The sequence below is a fragment of the Sprattus sprattus genome (genome assembly GCF_963457725.1).
Source record: "Sprattus sprattus genome assembly, chromosome: 9".
NCBI lineage: Eukaryota > Metazoa > Chordata > Actinopteri > Clupeiformes > Clupeidae > Sprattus > Sprattus sprattus.
In genome coordinates, this window is record NC_137928.1 from 17412597 (window position 1) to 17435841 (window position 23245).

General features: G+C 47.5%; 1 protein-coding gene across 1 annotated transcript in view; it reads right to left on the bottom strand.

Annotated features, from left to right (window-relative positions):
- Nucleotides 1–780: 780 nt before the first annotated feature.
- traf4a (tnf receptor-associated factor 4a) overlaps nt 781–23245 on the bottom strand; it is a gene marked incomplete at both ends in the record, with an annotated part of 31549 nt that continues 9084 nt past the window's right edge. The window contains 6 exons of the mRNA XM_080844261.1: nt 781–1437; nt 3086–3241; nt 4767–4928; nt 6150–6311; nt 6626–6730; nt 10861–10912. Of these exons, the coding sequence (XP_080700387.1) occupies nt 781–1437; nt 3086–3241; nt 4767–4928; nt 6150–6311; nt 6626–6730; nt 10861–10912 (1294 nt within the window). The remainder of the gene's footprint in view (nt 1438–3085; nt 3242–4766; nt 4929–6149; nt 6312–6625; nt 6731–10860; nt 10913–23245) is intronic.

The window sequence follows — 23245 nt, forward strand, 5'->3', positions numbered from 1 at the left end:
GAACATGGATAGACAAAGAAAGTTATTTACTTCACAGTTGCTGTTAGTTCACTTAAAATGTTCGAACAGGGGAAAAGGAAAACACAAGGTTGTGAACTGCGGCACTGAGCACGAGGGTGAGAGAGAAGTGTGTAAATAAAAAAGGCAAGTGTGTTTTGAGTGTCCCTGTTGAATTCCTAACATCTTCGAGCCTTTTCTTCACAAGCTTTAGGACCGTCTCAGTCAAACCACAAAGCTTCAACAAGATGCGTTAACAAACATTCCGCTTAAGTGCAAAGACCTTCCTGGTCTCCTTGCCACACTTCGCCTCGTGTTTGTTTATTTGTTCTTCTTTCATATCTGCATCACAGAGACAATAAAAACAACATAAAAACTCTCTCTAGGCACTATTGATTTTTTTCCCCAAGGCTTTGATGCAGATTGAAAAGAAAAAGTGTCAAAAAGAAATCCAAATAAGGAAAACAATTTTAAAACAAAATGTTTCAGAGTGATGGTTCTGCGGACCAACCACTTTGAACCTCCTAAATTTTTTGAAAAATCACTAGCTTCTCCAACTGGTCGCAACCAACACAGATGACTTCTGAGTCCTTCAGGAGTGCTTCTGAGTGGGGAAGGTAGTGCTCGGTCTATAAAACAGTATATGCATTTTAGCACATCTAGTCCAGACTTCACCACTGGAAATAACAGAAAGAAAATAAACAGTCTTGTCCATATGACTCTTTTGTGACTTCACTTGACAAATTGTCTGGTCCTTCGTTGTGGCCCCCTTACAAGTCTAGCTCAGGTCATGATCTTCTGCGGGATCTCTATGGAGGCCTTGAGGAAGATGGCATTGTCGCGGACGTAGTTGCGCTTCTTGATCTCCTCGTGCGAGATAAACTTGGGGTAGCCGAATCCCAGCATGCTTTCGTCCATGGAGTCGCGACTGCCGCCCCCTCCACCCCCAGCGGCCCCGCTGGGCTTCTGGAAGTTCTTCCAGTTGGGGTCTGGGTTGAAGGTCTCGGTGATGTGCTGCGGCTTGGAGAGCGATGGGTCACTCTGGTCCATGATGGAGAAGGTGACCTTGTAGGAGAAGGGCCACTCCAGCAGATTATCGTACTCGCCGGGGAGCACGCGGATGTAGATGGACAGGTGCGTGCCTTCGCCGCTGCCGTTGCCATTGAGGAAGGCCGACACCTGCAGCTTGTAGCCGTAGCGGTGTGTGTAGAAGGCCGGGCTGAAGAACTCGTGGTTGTTGCGCAGCTTGGCCTCCTGGAGCTTGCGTGAGTAGTCGGCCAGCTTCCAGATGAGCACGCCGTCGTGGCTGATGGAGAGCTCCTCCACCTCCCGCCGCAGCTCCAGCAGCTCCTGGCGCTGGCGCACCACCAGGTTGCACATCATGGTCAAGTGCGACTTGGTGGTCTCCTCCAGGTGACGGCTGATCGCCATCTTGGGACACTGGAAGAGAGCGAGAGGGAGGGGAGAAAGAGAAGGAACAGTGTGAGTGACGGGCGTAAAGGAACTAATCTGGGTAGGGCTCCTAACAAGGCTGGTACAACGCTTGACCAGACCAGTGACCAGATTTTTAGGAACAAAACTCTTATCTCCCTTCCTCCCTCTGAACATAAATATGCAATCCAAAATGGCTACACAAGCAAGTAGCAGGGCATTTTGGGGAGTGCAGGCTGGTCAGTGTGCATGAGAGATTCATGGCTCACCACGGACCCATCAGCACTGAAATTCAATTAGCTTTATGACACAGCACTGACTTAATGGAATGCCTTTCAAGCCGTTGAGTGAAAATCATTGTGAAAGAGAATCATTTAATATGACTGCTGATTTCCATTTAAGTTGAAGAGAGGATGTCCCAGAAGCCTCAGTAGCTGGGGATAGTCCCCGTGAAAGCAGCAGCTGGGGACATCAAATCTTGAGTGCAGAGTGTGTGTGTCTGGGCACATTACTACTGTGGGCCAAAGCCTTCAGCAGATTCTCTAACACAGGCAGAAGCCTTTATGAATTTAAACATGGCCACCGCGATAAAGGATGCACTCAGCACTCCTCCCTCCTTCCCCATCTTTCTCTTTTCCCTCCGGTTCCAAGGGAGAACAAAGCCTATTGCTAGAAGCAGGAAACCAGCCTGCTTTAGTGACAAGAAAGTTCAGAGCAAACCCTCCTTCCCCCCCCCCCACACACACGCAGTGTCTATATCCGATTCACATCGAGTTAATGTGTTCAGAAAATAGAACAAAAAACTGCCCTGTCAGATCGGAAAAGTGTGACTCTCATTAAAACGAACCCCAGAGGCAGATTTCCCGCATGTTTTCTTTAAAGACAGTCATTGTTCCGGACAGCAGTTAAGGCAGCGGCTCCGGTAATTTCGGAGATACGCTCGGAGTTTAATTTTAGACGCTCAATAACGAGCAGAAAAGGGGAAAGCTGAACAATCGAGCCTGACAGGCTTCACATGACAATAAGAAGACAGTAATTCTTACATCTCGTACTTTAAAGTGCCGGTGAAAAAAAAGAATTCAGTTTTTTGAGAAATATTTTCTTAATTCCACATAACAATGTAGGGAACTCTATCAGGATTTCATGATTTGACTTAAGTTTCTGTTTTCTAGTAGCCTCAATTTGTCCATCCAGTGTCTGTCCTCATCCTGTAATTGCTCACACTGGTGCTCACTGGCTTCACCAACTGCCCAGCATGACCAGGACATGAGCCTGAAGGACAGGTCAGTGTTCGCCCCTCTCATGGACATGAGGGCACTAGCAAAGTGGGCAGTGGAGTTGGCAGCCTGGCATCCGGACAGTGAGTCAGTCACAAGGGGAGGGGATGGGGGGTGAAGATGTTTTGCGGGTGTCTGACTCATGACGAGCTGGCATTCCGACTGGAATGCAGCCACGCGAAAATAATTCCATCCACTGGACAAATTCAATTTTTTTTTTTAACCCACTGAAATGAAGCTGGTGTGACACAAGAACTTGCTGTAAACCCTCTACCAGTTCTTGTTTTCTTTTTTAAGATATGTTGTTTGTTGCTCAAATGACTAAAGTTTGTGAACTGAAGTTTTATTTCTGTAAGTGTTGTGGCCGTGAGTGTCCTTACCCGGTGCTTGCAGCCAGCGTCCTTGAAGGGGCAGAGGACCAGGGCACTGCCGCAGCTCTCCTTCACATGGTTGGCTAGGTCCTCACGGGCGATGTTGGGCGTGCCACACTGGTTGGGGCATTGCACTGGGAAACGGGGGCAGTGATACTGGTGGTTCTGTAGGGAGGAGGCAGGAGAGGGAGAGGAAGGTGAGCAGGGAAGAGCTGCAGTATCTGGACATTGTAAAGCAATCAAATTGTATGTTAATGATGAGTCATAGATGGTTTGAATTACATCAAGTATGAATTACATCAGCAGTATGAATACAGCAGCCGTGAGGCATTTTGATTTGTAAAACAGTCTGTAGAAATCAATGAGGTACACAAGCATTGTAATCGATAATCTCAACATGTAATCTCAGTGTGGTTGTTACTGCAACACAACCACACTGAGATACTCCACTGGCTCATCTCAGGGGCAAATGGGGGAACTGTCAGCAGCGGAACGGGTGGGTGAGCAGAACAGGTGACGAGGGCCGAGCACAGAGGGAACCCTGGCCGCAGAGGCGACCTATGAGTCAGGAGGACTCCCCAACATGAACCTGTGAAAGGGATCTCCTCACAGCAACACCACAGGCCACGAGGTGTCAGGGACCCTGTGTATGTGTGTGTGTGTGTGTGTGTGTGTGTGTGTGTGTTAGCATGCCCCCGTGTATGTGCCCGTGAAGGAATGTGTGCTAATGTGAGTGTGAATGTTAGGGTGTGTGAGTGAGTGTGACAGAGCATTTGCGCCTATGTGCATGTGAGTGAATGTGTGACTGAGAGCAAATGTTAGTTTGTGTATTTGTGTGTGTGTGTGTGTGTAAGAGAGCATTTGTGCCTCTGTGCATATGCGTGAATATGTGGCAAAGAGTGTTTTCTGATGTGTGTCTATCTGTTTTTATGTGAGAGAGTGTGTGTGTATGTGCGAGTAAGTATGTGTGTGTGTGTGTGCGTGTGAGTGTGAGTGTGTGTGAGCTTGGGCACAGGTGCAGTTCGGGGGCGTGGGGAGTTGGCCGTGCCACTACCAGTCGCAGCAGGCTGGCATGGCACTCGCGGTGCCAGGCTCATGAGAGCTGCCATCATGCTCGCCTCTGCCTTGTGCCACCTCACTCGCACTGCCCTGAACCATCATCCCCCACCCACCAACCGCTGTGAGAGAATGCTGACACACTCTCTCTCTCTCACACACACACACACACACACACACACACACACACACACACACACACACACACACACACACACACACACACACACACACACACACACACACACACACACACACACACACACACACACTAGCACCTCAAACCCCTCCTACACTGGGTACACTCCCTTCTGCTGAAGTCTGTGTACAGCCACAGAAAGAAGTTTTGTGTTTGAGAGGCTATCATAGAAACTTCTAGGCTACAAGTAGGTGCATTATTATTATGTTACAATGCTACAATGCTATGCTACAATGGCAACCTCAAGATCAAGATGCTCCACAACGAGAGACCACCAATGCCAGTATTTCTAACCTTCGTGTGCAGCATCCGCTCAGTAACTAAGATTCGGGGTAAAGGGGCCACACTATTTGTCTAAGACCACTCTGTGTCGGCCAGAGGGAGTTTGGTGTGGCATAGTCTGGCAAAGGCACGGCATGGACTGGCGAGACTCACCTGGATAGTGTCGAAGACAAACTCCTTGCCGCAGTACTTGCAGGGCTGCGTGCGCTTGGGGCACTCGGCCATGCTGTGCTGGGGTAGCAGCCTGCGCATCATACGGGCGCCACACTTATTCTCGCAGTACACACTCTCCTGGGGACAGATGCCCGTGTGGTTCTGCGTGGGGAGAGGAGAGATGGAGGGACAACAGAGAGGAGAGAGAAAGAGGAGAGGGGAAAAAGGGGAGGGGAGCGAGACAGACAAGGAAGAGAGACAAACAGGGACAGAGAGAAACCAGATCATCAGTCAGAATTCAGCAATATCCACACTAGAGAAAAAAACACCATCTTCGCTTTTTTTTTAGTTGCTGTTTTTAACCATAGCTATAAAAACGGACCCCGATTCAAATTGTTCACACAACTATGTCTGTTTATCTTGACTGTGGCACTTTAACAAGCTGCTTTTGAAATAAGCACAAAAGAAGACTGCTGTTAAAGAGAGCCTGTGGTGACATGAGGGTGCTGCTTTTGGCATGTATGGTGAGTAAAAAAGTATATAAATGTAGGAGGGGACACTGATTAAGAAACAACACTGGTGTTTGAGCATCCCATCCTGGGGCACTCTCTTTCTATAAGTCTCCCTCTCCCTCTTACCCTCTTTTGCTTTTCCCTCTCCCTCTCTTTCCCTGTCCCTCTCCCTCTCCCCCCCCCCCCCTCTCTCTCTCTCTCTCTCTCTATTTCTACAAGTCCCCCTCTCTCCATCTCTCTCTCTTTTTTCTCAACCCCAGACACCAACCCATCATGAGGGCAGCTTACAGTTCAGCCTTTTCATTCCCACCAGTGGACTGACTGTGTGCCCATAAAGGGACTTTGTACGGCACTTCCTGAAGTCAACATACAGTAACAAGTCTGCTATTCATGGGAGTGTATGGGTGTGTGAGTGAGTGCGAGACTGGAAAATATAATTTAGAGGACAAACCCAGGCCCCTGGTTTGCTTAAGGGTGTTGGAACACAGCAAAGATTTTTAGCACAAACAAATCGATCTGAACGGGTCAATGAGCTTGCCTGTAGCCTTCCAATATGCATTAGGAAACCAAAGCCTGACAAACTGAGACTGGGTGTGTGTGTGTTTTTGTTGTCACATTCAATATAAAATCCTAGTTCTATTTACTTTCCTTTTACTACATACACACACAGCCAAAAAGGACAGTATGAAATCCTTACACAGGTAAAAGTACATGTCTAAAGAGGGAATACAAAAACTGTAAAACAGGCCCTTAAATGAAGACAGACAGACTGACAGACAGACAGAGACAGAGAATGAAAGAGAGAGATGGACAGAGTTGGATGGACAAAGATAGACACATCCTCTCTCAATAAGGCGTTATAGGGCTTTACCTCATAGGCCTCGCCAGTGAACTCGCTGCCACAGAACTCGCACTTGACCTTCCGCTTGGGGCAGTCGTGCTGCAGGTGCTCGGGCAGGTCGCGGCGCGTCAGCTTGATGGCGCAGCGATTTGGGCAGGGGATCACGTTAAAGGCGCAGGTGGAGAAGTGGGCCTGAGGGCGGAGGAGAGATGGAAGAGAGACAGAGGAGTTAAATGGTGTTAAAGAAACAAATAAAACACGGTCACAAACACACAAAGGCAAAATCACCTGACACTCTTAATACTTTTATGTGAGAGCATAGAGGTGCATAGAGGACGTACAAGAGAGAGAGCGAGATAGAGAGACAGACAGAGAGAAAGAGAGAGAGTAAGAGGAGATAAACCGAAGAGAACGAAAAGATACAGAGAGACAAAAGAAATAAAGAAAGAAAACAAGAGAAACCGCCCACACAAACACACAAGCCATGGCCTGGGCCCCAGACTGACCTGCAGTTGTTTCATGGGCCCACTCCAGCGGCAGCCCTCCTCACTGTGGATGCAGCGGATGGGCAGAAGCAGGATCTGCTGTTCCAGCTCAGGGTCAGGATAGATCTACACACACACACAAAGAAACAGTCAAGTATTAAACACTTACACACAGTAATGCACAGAGGAAGTCAACATCGTGGGTTGACCCCGGACCCTGCCCATTTATGTTTAGCAGCAATATCTGCTTACAAGAAAAGCAATAAACACTATGTTGATCTATTTAGATACATGTACACAGTATTTTTAGAGCTCTGCGCACTATGAAGGTGTCTGTTCTTTATAAAGCGCTGAATAAACAGCTTCAGGTGGGCCCATATAGCAGCACTGGATCAGATCTGTTCTAGCTTCCCAGAGGGAAGATCCTGTGGTTTCTATGTTCACTTAGGGCTGCATTTAGCCCTGTTTCAGGTCAAGGGAGGCACTGCTCTGAGCTTGCAATGGTGAGAAGGAGCAACCCGTTGAGTGGCCCACTGTTCTGACGCTGGACCAGTGCAAGTCCAGTGATCCAAGGGGAGAGTGCATGAAGGTGAGCCTAGTTGGATGCAGTCGAACCTAACTAAACCCCCTCGTACTTATTCAGTTCTTTATTGACAAAACCATGACAGTGTAAGCTTGACAGACAGGAGGAGGAGAGGGATAAAGACTGGAGGCAGAAACATGGAGATAATAATAGATGGTATAGAAGAGAAGGGTATTGTATTTTCTGGTCCTATAGTCCACCAAGATCTGAGGGAATGAGGAGCTTCTCGATCCAATCACAGTAAAATCCTCTACCCCCCAAAACTGTGATAAGAGAAGGCGGGGGTGTCACTTGGATTTAAAATCACAGCTTACTGTCTCTGATGATAAAAGACCACGCCATGCAGTACGCCTTACTGGAAACCGTTCTCTCTCCAGGGGCCTGCACAGCATAAGACTGCACCAGCCATTTTCAGTGTGATATGGGACACACTGTGGCAATGCTGAGGCCATCCAAGACAGTAGGTGGTTCAGGGATGAGCCATAGCCCTTCAAGAGTCAGCGGCCAAATGTGAACTAGAACCGGAGCATGATGCAAACTCACAAATGGTTCACTGGGTTCCTACAAGACGGGCCTCCAAGAAAGCACAGCGACCCAAACAAACAGTCTGGTCCAAGCCTGTCCAGGACGCTCTGAAACCACACCAGATCCATTTCCCTCTTGCTCCTATCTGGGCGTCCTTCAGCGAGCCCCTCTCAGGTTTATCTCATTCTGTTGCGTCACCTTTTCCACACTAGTCGGACATGGAGAGCGGTCTGACTATGAAGGAACAGGGCAACACGAATGCTCCATGGACTTGTATTGAGTCTGGTCAGCTGTTAGTGACAGAAGGACTCCTGTCCAAGGTTAAGAGTGAGGAGAGTAGTTGAAGAGGTCCCTATCAATAATTGATCAAGAGCAGGGACAAAGCTGATACTTAGACTCTCTGGCTATTTTTAACCTCGAAGCATCCCTAAACACGGAGCAGCTATGTATCCAGTTTCTCCGATATCGGAAAAAACAAAGACGTCTTGTCATACGGAGGTCATAACAAGGCACCTCCTGACCTTAATATCCCTCTCTGCCATGGTTGACTAAGACAGATACCGGCAATAAGATTTTCTTTTTCTTCCTTGCCAAGGATCACGTGTGCTGAGCCGAGCCACGGCTGGAGTGAGGGGTGGGGTGGTGGTGGGGGGCGGGGGGGGATGAAAAATCCTCTAAAACAAGCCCTCACACTCCCACATTGTTCTGCAGGGCCAAATCTGTGGAGAACTGCCATAAAGACCTTTTAATAACGGCGGGCCAGAGCGGATCAGGAAGGTAAGCTGCTCAGAGACCCCGGGCCTGGGTTTACTCTGTCTGCTTCAACAAAAAAAAGGAAAGATTTCAAACAGCAATGTCCCTCTCTACTGAGATGCTTCTCCTGAGGCCCTAAGGACTGATGGGAGTAAAGGCCAACAGTCAGGGCCAGCAGGAAAGACTTGGGTGTGTGTGTGTGTGTGTGTGTGTGTGTGTGTGTGTGTGTGTGTGTGTGTGTGTGTGTTTGTGTTTGTGTTTGTGTTTGTGTGTTTGGTGTGTGTGTGTGTGTGTGTGTGTGTGTGTTTGTCTGTGTGATGGGGGGGCGGTAATTCCCAGAGTGGTGTGTGTGAGAGCAGGGGGTAATTTATAGGCCTATGGGTGGGTGGCAGTGAGGGCCACAGTAAATAATGTTTTATGACAGGTGTCCTGCCACTGCTGCTTCTTCAAAGCATGGTGTGTGTGTGTGTTGTTGTCAGTGCAACTGTAAGTATGTCATTTGGACTGTGTGTGCGTGTATGCACACACAAGTGTGCTGTAAAGTGGTTTAGCCAGCCTCACTGCCCAGTGCCTTGGCTGTAATGCCTCTCTGCCTCTCTGCGTCTCTGTCTCTCTGCCTCTCTGCCTCTCTGCCTCTCTGTCTCTCTGTCTCTCTGTCTCTCTGTCTCTCTGCCTCTCTGCCTCTCTGTCTCTCTGCCTCTCTGCCTCTCTGCGTCTCTGCCTCTCTGCCTCTCTGCCTCTCTGCCTCTCTGCCTCTCTGCCTCTCTGCCTCTCTGCCTCTCTGCCTCTCTGCCTCTCTGCCTCTCTGCGTCTCTGCGTCTCTGCGTCTCTGCGTTTGTGTCCTTTCAACTACTCAATGAGGCTTAAGCATGTCTATATGAAAGCTATACAGCAGTCAATTTTAATGTGGTAAAGACCTGAGCCATTAAATGGGGTAAAGCCCTGAGACACAAATTATATATTTTCCACTGCAGTCATCATGACTTAGATTATATCTACACATACAATGCCAACAACAGCCTCTTAACTTTTACAGGAGCCTTTTATTGTGGCTTTTGCACGTAATAAAATGCATACCAAACATATCTAATAAAGATTACGCAAAAAACCTTTGTGTCTAACACAATGCAATAGTTTCAAAGAAAATATGAAGATACATGTGACCTCCTAAAGCATGCTATGAACTACCATACATTTTGTAGTGCAAGATGGATGTAACTGAGGAAGCTGCATCCAGTAATTGAAAGTGTGTTTTCTGTCATGTTTGGTCATGATGGCTGGTGATAAATTTCAGGCAACAGCATTGCTTATGTTTTGGCACCAAATGGAAGAAATGTCTGACTGGGACATTTGTCTTCTCCACAACACAAATGGCCATCTATCTTTCCTCCCATGTAATCTGAATAAATGCACTGACAAGAGAGACAGAAAAAAAAACAGACAGGAAGAAACCCAGATGGAGAAGTTAATTAAAAAGATAAGTCAGTCCATCACTAAGAAGACACATGACTGGTGACCTCACTGACCACTTTGTGCTTTGCCAACAGAGGCCCAGGCCGAGTCAGTGATGGCAGTGTTTGCTTCTCCCGTTTACCTGACCTCAAGTCCACTGTGTTTTTTCACCCATGAAAGAGCCACGTTTTAGACTAACAATGGCAGCCGTGTCTGTGGACAGCTTGAAGGCTTCGTATTACTTCCACTCCATCAATTACCCTCAAAAAATGGCTTGTTGTTAAAAAACATAAATAACTTTTGGTCATGTTTATCATCGCGTGCTGCCCAGTGACATTTTACCATCGGAGCGCATAGACGAGAAGCAAGTTATTGTTTTGTCAGATCTGACTTGGGGGAAAAAAAAGAATGAAATATGAAAAAATGAAATGATTCACTCTCGCTTCTTCCTCCAACCTCTGCCCTATCGTCCTCCTGCCTCTGAACTGAATCTGACGTTTCCGAGGCGGAGATTACAGCCCTAGGGTTGTTTGTTAGCACAATTAGCCAGGCCCGTTGGAGCGGGCGGCTAATAACCCAGGTTCTCCTTCCCGCTACCCAGAGGGCCTCGGGGCAGAGGGCTGAGACCTTGGCTAGGGGACAGCCTGGCGAGAGGGAGCCCAACCCGGCCTCGCTGTTGTTTACAGCTCGTGGTGACGCTCATTTCAGGTGGCATTTTCACAGCATTAGTCACAAGACGGAAACACATTTTATGTTGTTTTCATGTTTTTAAGAAATAAATTAATAAATATAAATCTGGCAGAGATTCTATTGGTGAAGATGCAAAAGGCAGTTATGTACAACGCCTACAGAAAGGTCAGACTCTGAGGGTTTTTGGAGACCAATCAAGACAAAAACTGTTTTTAAAAGTAGTTTGTGGTTTTTGATAGCTGGGTCACAATACCTTGGCATAGTCAAGGGGAAGTTGGTCCTCTGGGCACTTGAAGACTCCCTCACTGCAAAAAAGACAGAAAGAGAAACAGTCAATCACTGACCAAGAGGAGATAATGGCAATTGCCTGTGCATTCACTTCAAAGTTAGGGCCCATTATGAATCCTACACACTTCATAAAGTTTCTTTTGACTCAGTGAACAGCAACATCAGCTTTACAAGAGCTACACTGGGCCGTTAACAAAGACAGCTTTATTTGAAAAAAATAATAAGCCATACTCTGGCGTCACCTCATAACCCAGATATAATCCTGTCTCAAAAAAAAGAAAATCATCATATCATGACTGAAACGGCCCAGCTGGTGTGCACAGCATTTTTTCAAGGACGTTACGTTTAATGCCCTCAACCTCTCCAGTCTCTCTTCAGGAATCTGCCACATATTATGTTTTATGACAGTGGCTTCCCCAGACACCTGGCCCGTCTTTGGAGAATACACGCTCTTTCTATTCTCTTCCATTATATCCTTCTGTCTCACTTTGTTTTTTGTTTGGTCTCATATTTTGAAAGACCGGAGAGACCATTATGGAACAGTGCCTTACAAAACACAGGATTCCAGGCAGCTTGTCCTTTGCACTTGGCTAACCTCTCCACGGAAATATTGTTGATCGCTTGTTTGTGGGCCTGACGGGCAAAGCTAACCCTGCCCACCCCTGCTCACATTATATTTGATAATTTTCCCACTGCTTTGAGAAAAATAAAAAGACAAACATGTAACAAACATAACCATTGTCGTCACATGTTTCCTTAAAACCAGCAAAGGAATCATAGGATTGACTGGAGAGGACATTTTTGAGTTTTGGAAAGGGCCATCAGACAGCCCAAGGGTGCAGTTAACATTTCGTCATCCCTCCAGACATTCAGCCAATCAGGAGCACCGGTGGCAGCATGAAATATTCACAGCGGTGAATAATAAAAATAGTTTGGGCCGAGGAGAGGTTTGAGAGAGAGAGAGAGAGAGAGAGAGAGAGAGAGAGAGAGAGAGAGAGAGAGAGAAACAGAGAGAGAGCGAGAGAGAGAAAGAAAGAGAGAGATAGAAAAAGAATGAGAGAGAGAGATAGGCAGCAGAGTTCAACAGTCACTGTCCCATGAAGAGACCTTCATAAGTATGAGGTAAAAAAACACTTAGATCACCCCTGAGTCATTCAGTGAGAGGCAGTATGGGAGTCCTACTGAAACAGTGTATAGCAGAGCTGAGGTACAAGGCAGGGGCGCTGCCGAGGAGGAGGAAGTAAAAGAGATAGATAGGATAGATCTGAATTGCTAATTCAGACATGCTATTTTGAGAGGTAATTCAACCTCCATGCTGTCCATGTATATACACTGTAACTGGGAACTACCCTGGCTTTGACATTTAACCTGTTGTGATTGTGAGGCCCACTTGAGAAGCAGTCAGGCTAAATTACGTCACTGAAACTACTGCCATAGGAGACACAATCTTAACATTGTGATCCAAGGGGCCCCAATGATATTGCTGCCATTTCAGCTCAATAGTTTTTTTTGTTAGTTTTTTTGTTTTTGTTGGTGGGCAGCCTTTTTGTCTTGGAGATCCCTGCACCTCTTTCACAGCTATCTGTGAGTCTCCGAAGAGGGAGCAGAGAACAAAGAGGAAGTAAAACGCTACACTTTCCCTAACATCTACGGTTCTCCCCGCAGCCTTGGCCCCGGCCCCTCGGCCCAGCACAACTAAATAGATTAAATGGGGAAAGCAGAGTGGCCAGAGAAAGTCATGGCTCCTCACAATGTCCCCATTGAGGAGAGTTCCGCGGGCCCCTAATCTTAAGGGACGGGTGTCACCTGATTTACCATGTGATGGGAGAAAAAGAAGAGGAGAATGGTGGGGGATACAGGGACAAATGCCTCGAAGGGACTAAACTTGTGGGCTAGATTCCTTTTAAATTTAAATTTAACTGAGTGTTAGTGTGTCAGTAGGAATGGGGGAGAGGAGTTCATAACCACAATGGCCATTCGAAGAAGGGTCAGTCAGTTACCAATGGAAGAGTGTAGTGAGAGGACAAGGAACAGACGCAAAACATTATAGAACTAAATAAACTAAACTAAACGTACAAAGGAATCACTCACTCAATGTTCTTGTTATTGGTGTGGATTTGCGGGTGCTGAAAACGCATGCACTCCAGGTAAATGTAGGACAAACTTCTTTGAACTTTGCATGACTTTAAGCAGTATGAGTGGGGCGAAGGGGAGAAAGGGCAATGAAACAGTTTTTGACATCCTGAGGTAATCTGAACATGGGGCGAGGAGGAAGATGAAGATGAAGATGAAGACAGCAGCGGCAGAGCTAAGGGCTCAGTCTCCTAGCTGCTCCTTCCATGCAAAGAGAAAGGCGGTGACTCAATAGCCTGTCAGAACGATTCCTTCAAAGATGGGACACACACAGAAAAAGGAGAAGAGGGTACGAGAACGAGATAGGCCACGATAGAGAGAGAGAGCGCGAGAGTGAGAAAGAAAAAAAGAAAGAAACAAAAAGGAGAGACAGACAGACAGGCGTACAGAGAGAGACAGACAGATAAACCCAGTCACACATTTGTCTCCTAGCCCACGCTGTCCCTGACACCAGCCTCTGCTGCCACTTGCGTGTGCTAGAGTCTTCCTCAGCAGTGGGAGAGGGCACTTCAGTGCAACCATGACTACACCACCAGGAGAGATAACAGACACATAGCCACCTCACAACAAGATACCTTCTTTGTGTGTGTGTTTGACTCAACATCTTTTAAAGAGGCTCAGATGCTCACACAGACTTTCACACACACACACACACACACACACACACACACAGTATTTCTTAATTCTCTCATAGCCGAAGGTCAAGTAAACAAGGTTTCTCTTTTCTCTTTCTTTACAGGGGATAGAAGGAAAGATCAAAGAATTCATTCACAACATTAAGTGAACACTGCGACATTCCATGCTCTCTCTCTTGCTCTCTCAATGACACAGCATTGCTGGAAGACCATCAAAGAATTCAAGTAGACGCTCTTTTGAAAACGAATTCCCAACATCGCGGTGGTCTGAACACAGCAAACTCATTAGCTTATTAAAACAACACTGAAGAGATTTCAGGGACAGATCTTGCTACAACACTCACAATCAGACTCTACACTGGACTGGCAGGCTGGCTCAGCACAACCCTAGTTAACATAATCACTGCATTAAAATTTCAGAGCCCCCCCCCCCCCCATGGCTTCTCAAACTGCAGGCTTGGGCTCCACAGCTGTTCTGTGGCTCAGGGGAGCAGCACGAGCCCTCGGCCCATGTGCTGGAGCGGGGCAGACAGGAGAGCCTGAGGGCCAATTAGACTTAACGCTAACGCCGTGTCTGTCACAAGCACACACATGAGGAGGAGACCATCAGACACACTTTTAGACGCACGCGGAACAGAGACAGATGTACACGCGCAGACACGCAAACAAGCACGCAAACAAGAGCCTGCGTGCGTGCGTGCGTGCGTGCGTGCGTGCGTGCGCGCGCGCGCACACACACACACACACACACGTCAAGCATTATTAACCCTCTAGCTATTCTAGTTGGATAACACTGCCAAACTCATCTCCCCAATTAGCGTGTCCCTGTTCGTTTGAGAGTGAAAGGGAAAGGGGGGCTGTCCAGTCCCCCCACCCCACCCCCCTTCCCTCCAATCTACCCCACACCACCCTCCCTCGAGCCCTGATTAACACGCCATCTCTTTCTGCCTTGACACACATTCAGACGGCAGTCACAACACGGCCATCTTATAGGCCATATGACCCCTGACAGGCTCTCCAGGTGATGACCACACCCCACGGTGCCTTTCAGACGAAGGAGCCCCTTAGGTTCATAGGCAGTTCTATAATCACGCATGGCGTGTACGTTACTATGGATATGGATGGGATTTTTTCCATTCTTTTTGGCTGCGACAATCTCTCTGTTGTGGGCAACAGAAGTTGAATGACCTGTCTGACACTGTGCACAGCATGTGTGTGTGTGTGTGTGTGTGTGTGTGTGTGTGTGTGTGAACATCTGTGTTAATGTGTGTAAATGTCTCTTGTTGAGAAAAACCTCAATTCCTTTTCATGTAAAAAAAAGGATTACCCCACCATGAGCACAAACAAAAAGAGAAAACCCCTTAAATATTGTCCATGCCTGCTACTCACACTTGCTGGCTCTTTGTGGCTTTTTTGCTCCATAATTCCATGCCTGTGCCCCCAGAGTGATTGGAGAAAACAGGAATGCTGTTTCATCTCAGCTGGAGTCCCCTTAATCCCTCAAATCCCACGTTCTGTGTATGTGTGTGTGTGTGTGTGTTTGTGCGTGTGTGTGTGTGTGTGTGTGTATGTGTGTTTGTGGATGTGTGTAATTCACATTTCACTCCCCCACCTCCAGTTTTCAACACTAATTAGAGTGTAACGACTTCCTACCTGGCCCACCACTGTCTGTGGAGCTTGCTTAGGGGCCCTGTGTCATTATCATTCTCCTGGTACCACCAAGGAGCAGCTGCTATTAAAAGAGTGTAATTAAACACAATGAGACAACCATGATGGTATCAAGCAACAGATTTGAACCTTTAGACGTCATTCTTTGTCCTCGAATGGGAAATGCTGTGGCCATTGTCTGTCTATCTGTCATGTGTGAGGCTTTCTTCACAACAGTTGCCTGTTGTTTAGGCGGACCTCTTTTAGAAGAGTCCAGGTGAGCTATTGTTCTTGTCCTTATACACCTGAGGGGGGGACACCCTAGCCTAAGACGAGACTTGGGGAGTGTGTGTGTGTGTGTGTGTGTGTGTGTGTGTGTGTGTGTGTGGCAGGACATTGAGGACCTACACCCAGGGAACTTGATACCCCAACAAAGCAACAGCATCCACCCCCATCTCTGTCTCTGTCTCTCTCACACACATCCACACTCCCACACACATACAAACACACACACTGCTGGCTCGGTTTTCAGTCTGGGAACAAAAGAGAGGATCACTCCTCATCCAATCGAGTGACCAGGAGGGGAAGGGGATGACAAAACCTCCCTGGCGTTTTTGCTCCAAGCATGACATCATCGACTGCATACTTGATTACCTCTCCCCACCCGACCCCCACAAGCTACTGTGGAGCCGGCTGAGAGCATGTGATTGAATGCATCCAAAAATGCCACTTCCCCCTACTTACAGAGGCTTATGTCAGCAGTGACCCCTGTGACCTGTGCGAGGGGGAGTAAATGATGAGGACAGGCCAGTCATAAATCCAGTCATATCCACTCTGCCTTGTCCATAATGCTCATAGATAGAATGCGATTTCCCCACGGCTGGCTGTGAACTGACCGGTTTGACAAGGTGACAGCAATGAGTAATCAAAGACAAAGACTGAGGCAGATCCACCAATCCACCCTACCAGTGCTTTTTATATCTTCCGCCTCTATTTCACATAATGAGCGGCAGTGTCGATACAGACTCAAATGATGGAGCCAAGTGGCCTCTTTTCTTCCTCGTCACACAGAGAAGTGCTCAGCCTCTGATTTAAATGGCTGCTCTCCATTTGCGCGTATTTCTCTCCTACCCCCTTCCAGACTTTAGTTTTGCCAATACAGACTCCGTATGATGCAAGTAAAAGAAAGAGAAGAAAGCTCTGTACAAAAGGGGAGTCTTGTCTTCCCCACCACCCCCCCCCCTCCCCCCTCCTCACTCTCTCCCCCTCATGCCATGCTGTCGCTCCCTTGGGCAGAGCAACTTCTCTTCTGCTCGGATGAAGGGATTTATTTCATTACGAGGCCACGAGGAAAAGCTGCGAGCCTGCAGACCTCACAGTAAGAGAGTAGGACTGCATATTCATGGTATATAGATGGAGCAAAAAAAAAGTGAAACATCAGAAACAGAGTCGGACTGACTAGCCTCTTGTGGTGTAGACAAAAACATCAGCAACAGCTCCCAATCCACACATGGGTGCCACATAACGACAGGACAGATATGGTGTGAATGCATTTCAGCGCAATCATAACACAAATATTCCAGGAAATTCCTGCCATCATCTGGAATCATTAATGCCCTGTGATGGTGGAGTACAGAGTCAATGAGTGCAGTCTTGCATTGAAGTTTGGGAACTGTCTGGAGCAGCAACATTCTGTTTACTCCATTACATGCAATGGTCCTCTACTATGCAAAAACTACACAAAAAAGGTAGTCCCCAAGTGTGCACAGAGCACAGTACACACAATAGGCACAATTAAGTACCAACAATGGAGAGGGCGCAGTAGGTATGCAACTAATATGTTGTCTCTGTGTACACAAACGTGTTACTCTGGAAACCAGGACTCCATGGGTTGTTGGTTAGCAGTAGGCAGTGTTGTGAGTTGTGACAGCCACCCTCTTCTCTGCTACTCTGTCACCATGCTGACATTTGTTAGCACAAGCCATCTGCGCATTCGCTCACAGTGACCTGCCATGCTGAAAGGTTACCAAAATATCCAGGCAATTTTTTGAAAAATGTCAGCTTTTATTTAGTGGCGGTTTGCACTGGAAGGGATTATTTTTTGGGAAAATGAAATGTCTCCCAGCATTCTGCATAAATATCAACATGGTGTTTAAGTGCTGTGGATGGGGGAGGGGAGGAGGGGCGTGAGGAAAGCTGCTAAAGGAATTTCAAAGATATGCTGTGTGCTTACTCTTATCGGTGCTGAAACTGCTGAGGCCCAAACCAGGCCCTGGTGCACTGAAATATTTATTACCTCCACTGAACACATTAGGAACAGAGCAGACAGAGAGAGAGAGAGAGAGAGAGACAGAGAGAGAGAGAGAGAGAGAGAGAGAGAGAGAGACAGAGAGAGAGAGACAGAGAGAGAGAGAGAGAGAGACAGAGACAGAGACAGAGACAGAGATAGAGATAGAGATAGAGATAGAGAACTGGGGGGGAAACATCTGAGCTTTTACTCAGTCAGTCATCTGTCTTCATTTCCAAAAGCATGGCAGTCACAGGTCTACAAGTGTCTGAGTGGTAACATTAGGAGGGGGTGGGGGGACAAGCTGCTGAGTCACTGACTGCTGCTGCATCATATCGATACGTCAGAAGACACAGATAGCTTTTTTCGTCTTTGATTTTTTTATGAGCTGACATTTTCAAATGCTGCTCAAATACGATCAGCTATCTTGGCTATTTTGGTTAGGGGGCTGGACCAATATCAGCACATGGAGGAGTGGTGGTGGTGGGGGGGAGGGGCACAGTGCCATCTGGGGATTTGATGCACAGAGGGAACATTTCACCATAATCCATCTTTTGGAGTGCTGAGAGGGAGACAGGCAGCTCGCACTCCGTCATCTATGTGTGAACCCCCATCAACAAAATCCACCAAGGTATCTAAGAAACACATCTTTACCATGCTGATGTTTCAAACCATCCTCATCCAACAGCATTCAGATCGCTGCCCAGCCATCAGATGGCATCTGTGCAAAGCTTTATTTCCTGCTGACACTTACTAGCTTAGTGGTTATTGTGTGTGTGTGTGTGTGTGTGTGTGTGTGTGTGTGTGCACGCATGTATGATGGGCATGGGTTGCACATTATACTGTCAAGGATGATAACACTCTTGATCTGACTCGGCAGCCTCCTCTCCCCAGTGCTGGTGATGTATAGCCCTGCCTCCAGAGACAATTTGCCTGGTTGGGTTTTCAATGAGCCCTTATCACACAGGAGTGCACTGCACACCCGTCAGGGAGCGAAATCACAGTCCCCGCACTTTTTGCAGTACACTCTCTCCTAACAGATCATAGATAAACTGGACAAAACACACAGATGAGGCAATGCACTCATATGAATAAAAAATAGATTGTCAAGACTAAATCCAACAGCAGGTGATGCATCCGACGGGGAGTTCTCTGTGAAGCGGGGGAGTGCCGAGGGAAAAATCAATTCCATTTCATTAACTTGTGCTGATCGGAGGGCTCGGGAACGCCATTAATCCTGTCATGGAATGGCTTTCAGGGCGAATGACTGCGGAATCCACAGCACTTCCCCTCCTGCTTCATCCCACCTCCCAGCCCTATCCACCATCAACCTGTTCAGAGTCTCACGCTAATGTCCCATCATGGAGCTTACATGTTACAGAACCACACACACACACACACACACAAAGCACAAGCTTTATGATTGCGAACTTGGGTCGATGCCAAACAAAGTCCATATGTTACAGAATACGTTTAATAGAGGCATACTGGAGGACGTGGACCTTTGATCCTGAGGGCTGTGGCAGCACTAAGAGGGTGATCAAAGAGAGTTGCTCTGAATGACATCACACACACATGCAGATGCACGAGAGGAGGAGGTGGTGAGCTTTCACCGAGGCACTCAAGAGGAGAAGACAGTCTAGTAGAGGTGGGAAACATCCAGGTCACTGCATTAAAGGCCAGTTGCACCTGTGGTAATTAAGGCCTACTATTGTATTCAATGAGTGCTTTTCTCAGATGATTTTTTGGTGCAGCAGATGCCAATTTATGACTTTTATGGAGGCCGCTTAGCCACAGAACCATGTGAGCTTTATCTGGAGTCTCTCATTAAGTTAGTTTGTTCATTAGTCTCCCCAGACACACACACACACACACACAAATGCTACTTCACATGTGAATGTGGCCCCACACCAGCACAAAGAAACCCTGGGTTGCACCCCGTAATAAAACGATTAGAAACGAAATGGGAGTAAACACTAAATGGATTTCCTTTCCACCCAGGCCGTCTTTTTTGGGGAGGAGGGTGTGCAGTTTTAATTACAGATGTCAGGGTCTAAATTTAAAACGGCGCTCGCAAGAGGCCAGATGTCTGGTGGTGGGACTGCTGCAGGGAGCAGCGAGGCTTTTGAAGGGATGCGGCATCGCTGCGGTAATCCCAAAGAATGCCACTGCACGGCACCGGGGATCCCAGCAGCTTTTCTGCTACTGGTGAGCTTATTAGAGGGGACAGTTATCGCACCCACGGCACATCACAGGACTGTGTGTGCGTGTGTGTGTGTGTGTGTGTGTGTGTGTGTGTGTGTGTGTGTGTGTGTGTGTGTGTGTAACACTGGCTAAAAGCCGTTACGACTTCTAGGAAGAGGAGCGCAGGAGCCGGGGTGAGGGAGAGGTAGAGGGCATTCTGTCTTTCCCCAAAAAGTAACTTGGAGAGACTGTTTGTAAAGCACCCACCCCTCTACCCCCAGCACTTTCGGTAATCTGCAGCACTTACAACTAGGATGTCCCACAGATCCCTGGGATGTTTGGCATTTCTGGGGTTAAAGCTTGGATTTGAGTGAAAAACAGAGGTGTGGACCTGCCTCCAGAGGATAAGACAGCACTTCCCAAACATCTGAGGGATCAAGAAGAGGATTCTAGGAGTGCGGAGGCATTACGTGAAATAAAAAGACAAGAGGAGGATTCTGGGAGTGCAGAGGCATTACGTGAAATAAAAAGACAAGCCCGTGCCTGATCTGAGTCGGAATGCTTAAGAATCTCCAATAATGCCTCCAGCAAACCTTTACGCAAATGTACAGGTTTCTTGCTGTGCCAAGATCTTCGTTCTGTCATCCTCGATTCGAAAAAAAAGTTACCATTGGGGAGCAGCAACTTTTAAAGAAAGGCAGGGATGTGAGGGTGGCTAGAAAATAAATCCCTCTTAGCACATAATGAAAAGAGTTTCCTTTCAATGATCCCGTCATCAATGAATAGGAAACTCTATGAGGAGCAAGGCCAGAGCCTGGACCCCTGGGGCTCTCCCTGCTAACCTACAGCTTTAAGTCTGCCTGACTCTCTGCTAGGCCATGCAGAGGAAGGGTTGAAACCATCAGCTTCATGTCTGTCGCACCCTTAAGTTTCTCTGCGACTGTCAGAGCCAAGACAAGCTCCAGCCTCTACCGGCCAAGCGATAGCCATGGGGGAGTCATTAGCAGGGTCGTAATCCATTTTAATGAGGCGTTTAGATAGCGTCTGTGCCGAGTCCCAGGCAAAAGGGGGTCTGTGCTGGAACAAGGCTAATCTCTCCAGCGATTCATGGGGCCGTGTGGAGAAAGCACACATCCTCAGGCATCCATTACACCGCCACACCCACTGCAAAGCCTGGAGGAGGTGAATAAATCTGGGTGGATTCTGAGTTCAAAGTCCGAACTTCCACCCACAGATTTCCGCTCCCTATATCATCGAGCGGCTGTTGTTGACCATTGAATTGCACTGGGCTTATGGCAGGTGTGAGGCATTCAAGTTCCTGATACAAGGCCCCATTTTATGCTTATTCCAGTCACTGCTGGAGTGGTGTTCATTCCTGGGTGTGTTATTTTATGCTTAGTGGGGCACAATGAGAGCTAGGAGAACTCTTGCATGAAGGACTTGACCCATGGGGAGCGAACAGACATGTCACTCTCGTCCTTTCCTGTGCTAAGATGCTTGGCTAAGAAAAAGCCAGGGCAGCAGGATTCTGCATGTTTTGCAGACAGACCTCGGGCCAGTGCCGCATGTGACCGGTCACTGCTAGGGAGGGAGAGAGAGTGGGAGGGAGAGAGGGAGGGAGGGAGAGAGGGAGAGATGGAGGGAGAGAGGGAGAGAGAGAGAGAGAGAGAGAGAGAGAGAGAGAGAGAGGGAGGGAGGGAGGGAGAGAGGGAGAGAGGGAGGGAGGCCACAGAGGAAATCACCAGCAGCATCTTTCACCTCCACATCCTCCATAATCTCATGAAGTGCTTTAGTCACACAAGGCCACCACTGGACCAAAGTAGTCCAGAGACAGAGTGGGGCATAGAGAGAAATTAGGAGGGAAAGGAAGGAGAGCAGAGGGGACAAAGAAGTATGAGATATATAAGAAGGGGGAAAGAAAAAACACGTCCCACGGGATCCCACCCTCGCTGGTGTTCATTAGCATGACGCTAATCCGTGGGGCGGGTGGCTAAAGACAGATTACCTCGGTGCCCTCGCACCACCTCTCCCCACGAATTTGTCTCGAGGCAGCAGGTGGGATGGATAGATAATCCGGGTGAGCAATAACATATTATGGGCAGGGCCTTGTTTCATTAGCCTGCATCTGTTGCCCTCTGCTTTCCTAAACGTAGGACAAGGCAAGTCTGGGTCTAACTTCAGCTACAGCTACATGCAGCTTCTGTCCCTCCTATATGGGCAGCTTGCCCTGCAATTCCACACACTTCTTCTGCATTTTCGTTCAGTCATCATGTCTGAGAGATACTTAATACTTTTGCCTACACACTAACCACATTTGTTTTATGATAGTTAGAAATTATTTCATCACATGTGAGCCTCAAGCCTATGGCAAATTGTGTATGCATTGTTGCTGCGAACCCCCTGTGACTGGACTGAAACCACATCGTCTGAATTCAAATTTATGGCCTGTACAGAAACGTCCAAGTTCTTTGTGTTACAACTTTTTCTCGAGCCCCAAACACATGAAACATGAGAGGCCCTCTGCGTTAACTGTAGGGAGGATCCTGCCAAACACATGATCCTCTCACATTACCTTAGAGTTTCAAGAGACACTAAAGAGACTTGAAGAACTGATTGAAACAGTTCACATTTGACACAGTCCCAGGCACTGTTACATTTTCCCTCTGGTCAGCAAGTTTTCTTTGTCTAACCATGCATGCAGCAGATCTCACACCAGGTGTTTTGTAATCATTATCCCTATATGCATAGGGCTTCATTTAGGCAGATCCCCATGGAGCAACACACGGTGGGAAAAAACCCACCTCAGGTTCTCTTAGGGCTCTTTATGTGAGAGGTGTGGCTGCAGAAATTTTCCGCCACCTCCCAAGACAGTCTCCTCGAATGTGGTCATATGAGTCTATGCATGTTTCACAGACACTCGCTGACAAGAACACAGCTGTGGGGAAAGGCGGACCTGATTCCTACTCTATAATCTTTCGTCTTCGGCACCCAGGCATGATCATTTCCACATGGAGGGAGAAGTTACGCAATGATTAATATATTCTAAGCCGTATAATCTTTAGGCACCTGCTTAATGGCTTGAGTTTGAATCTATCTGCCCCACTTGGAATGAATGCCAAAATCTTAATCATCGTTTCAAGCACTGTAAAATTCACCCACGGTCCTACGAGATTATGATTCATAAATCCGCAACAGATAGAGGGCACTTCCGATCCAAGCAGTACTGAGGATTTAGAGGTGTGGTAGGCGGGTGAAACTTAGAGGAAGTTAACGACTTAAAAGTCGTGTTCCGTGTGAGTAATTTACCTATATCTGTGAGTCACATACATCGTGGCCACGGGTAGGAAAGCTCAACCACGCAGCATGAGTCACCAGCATCTTGTGAGGAGCAGCACCTCTCTCAAAGTTAAAAAGCAGATAAACCTGACTTTCAAACTTCTGCTTCTTAGATTTACTTACCATCA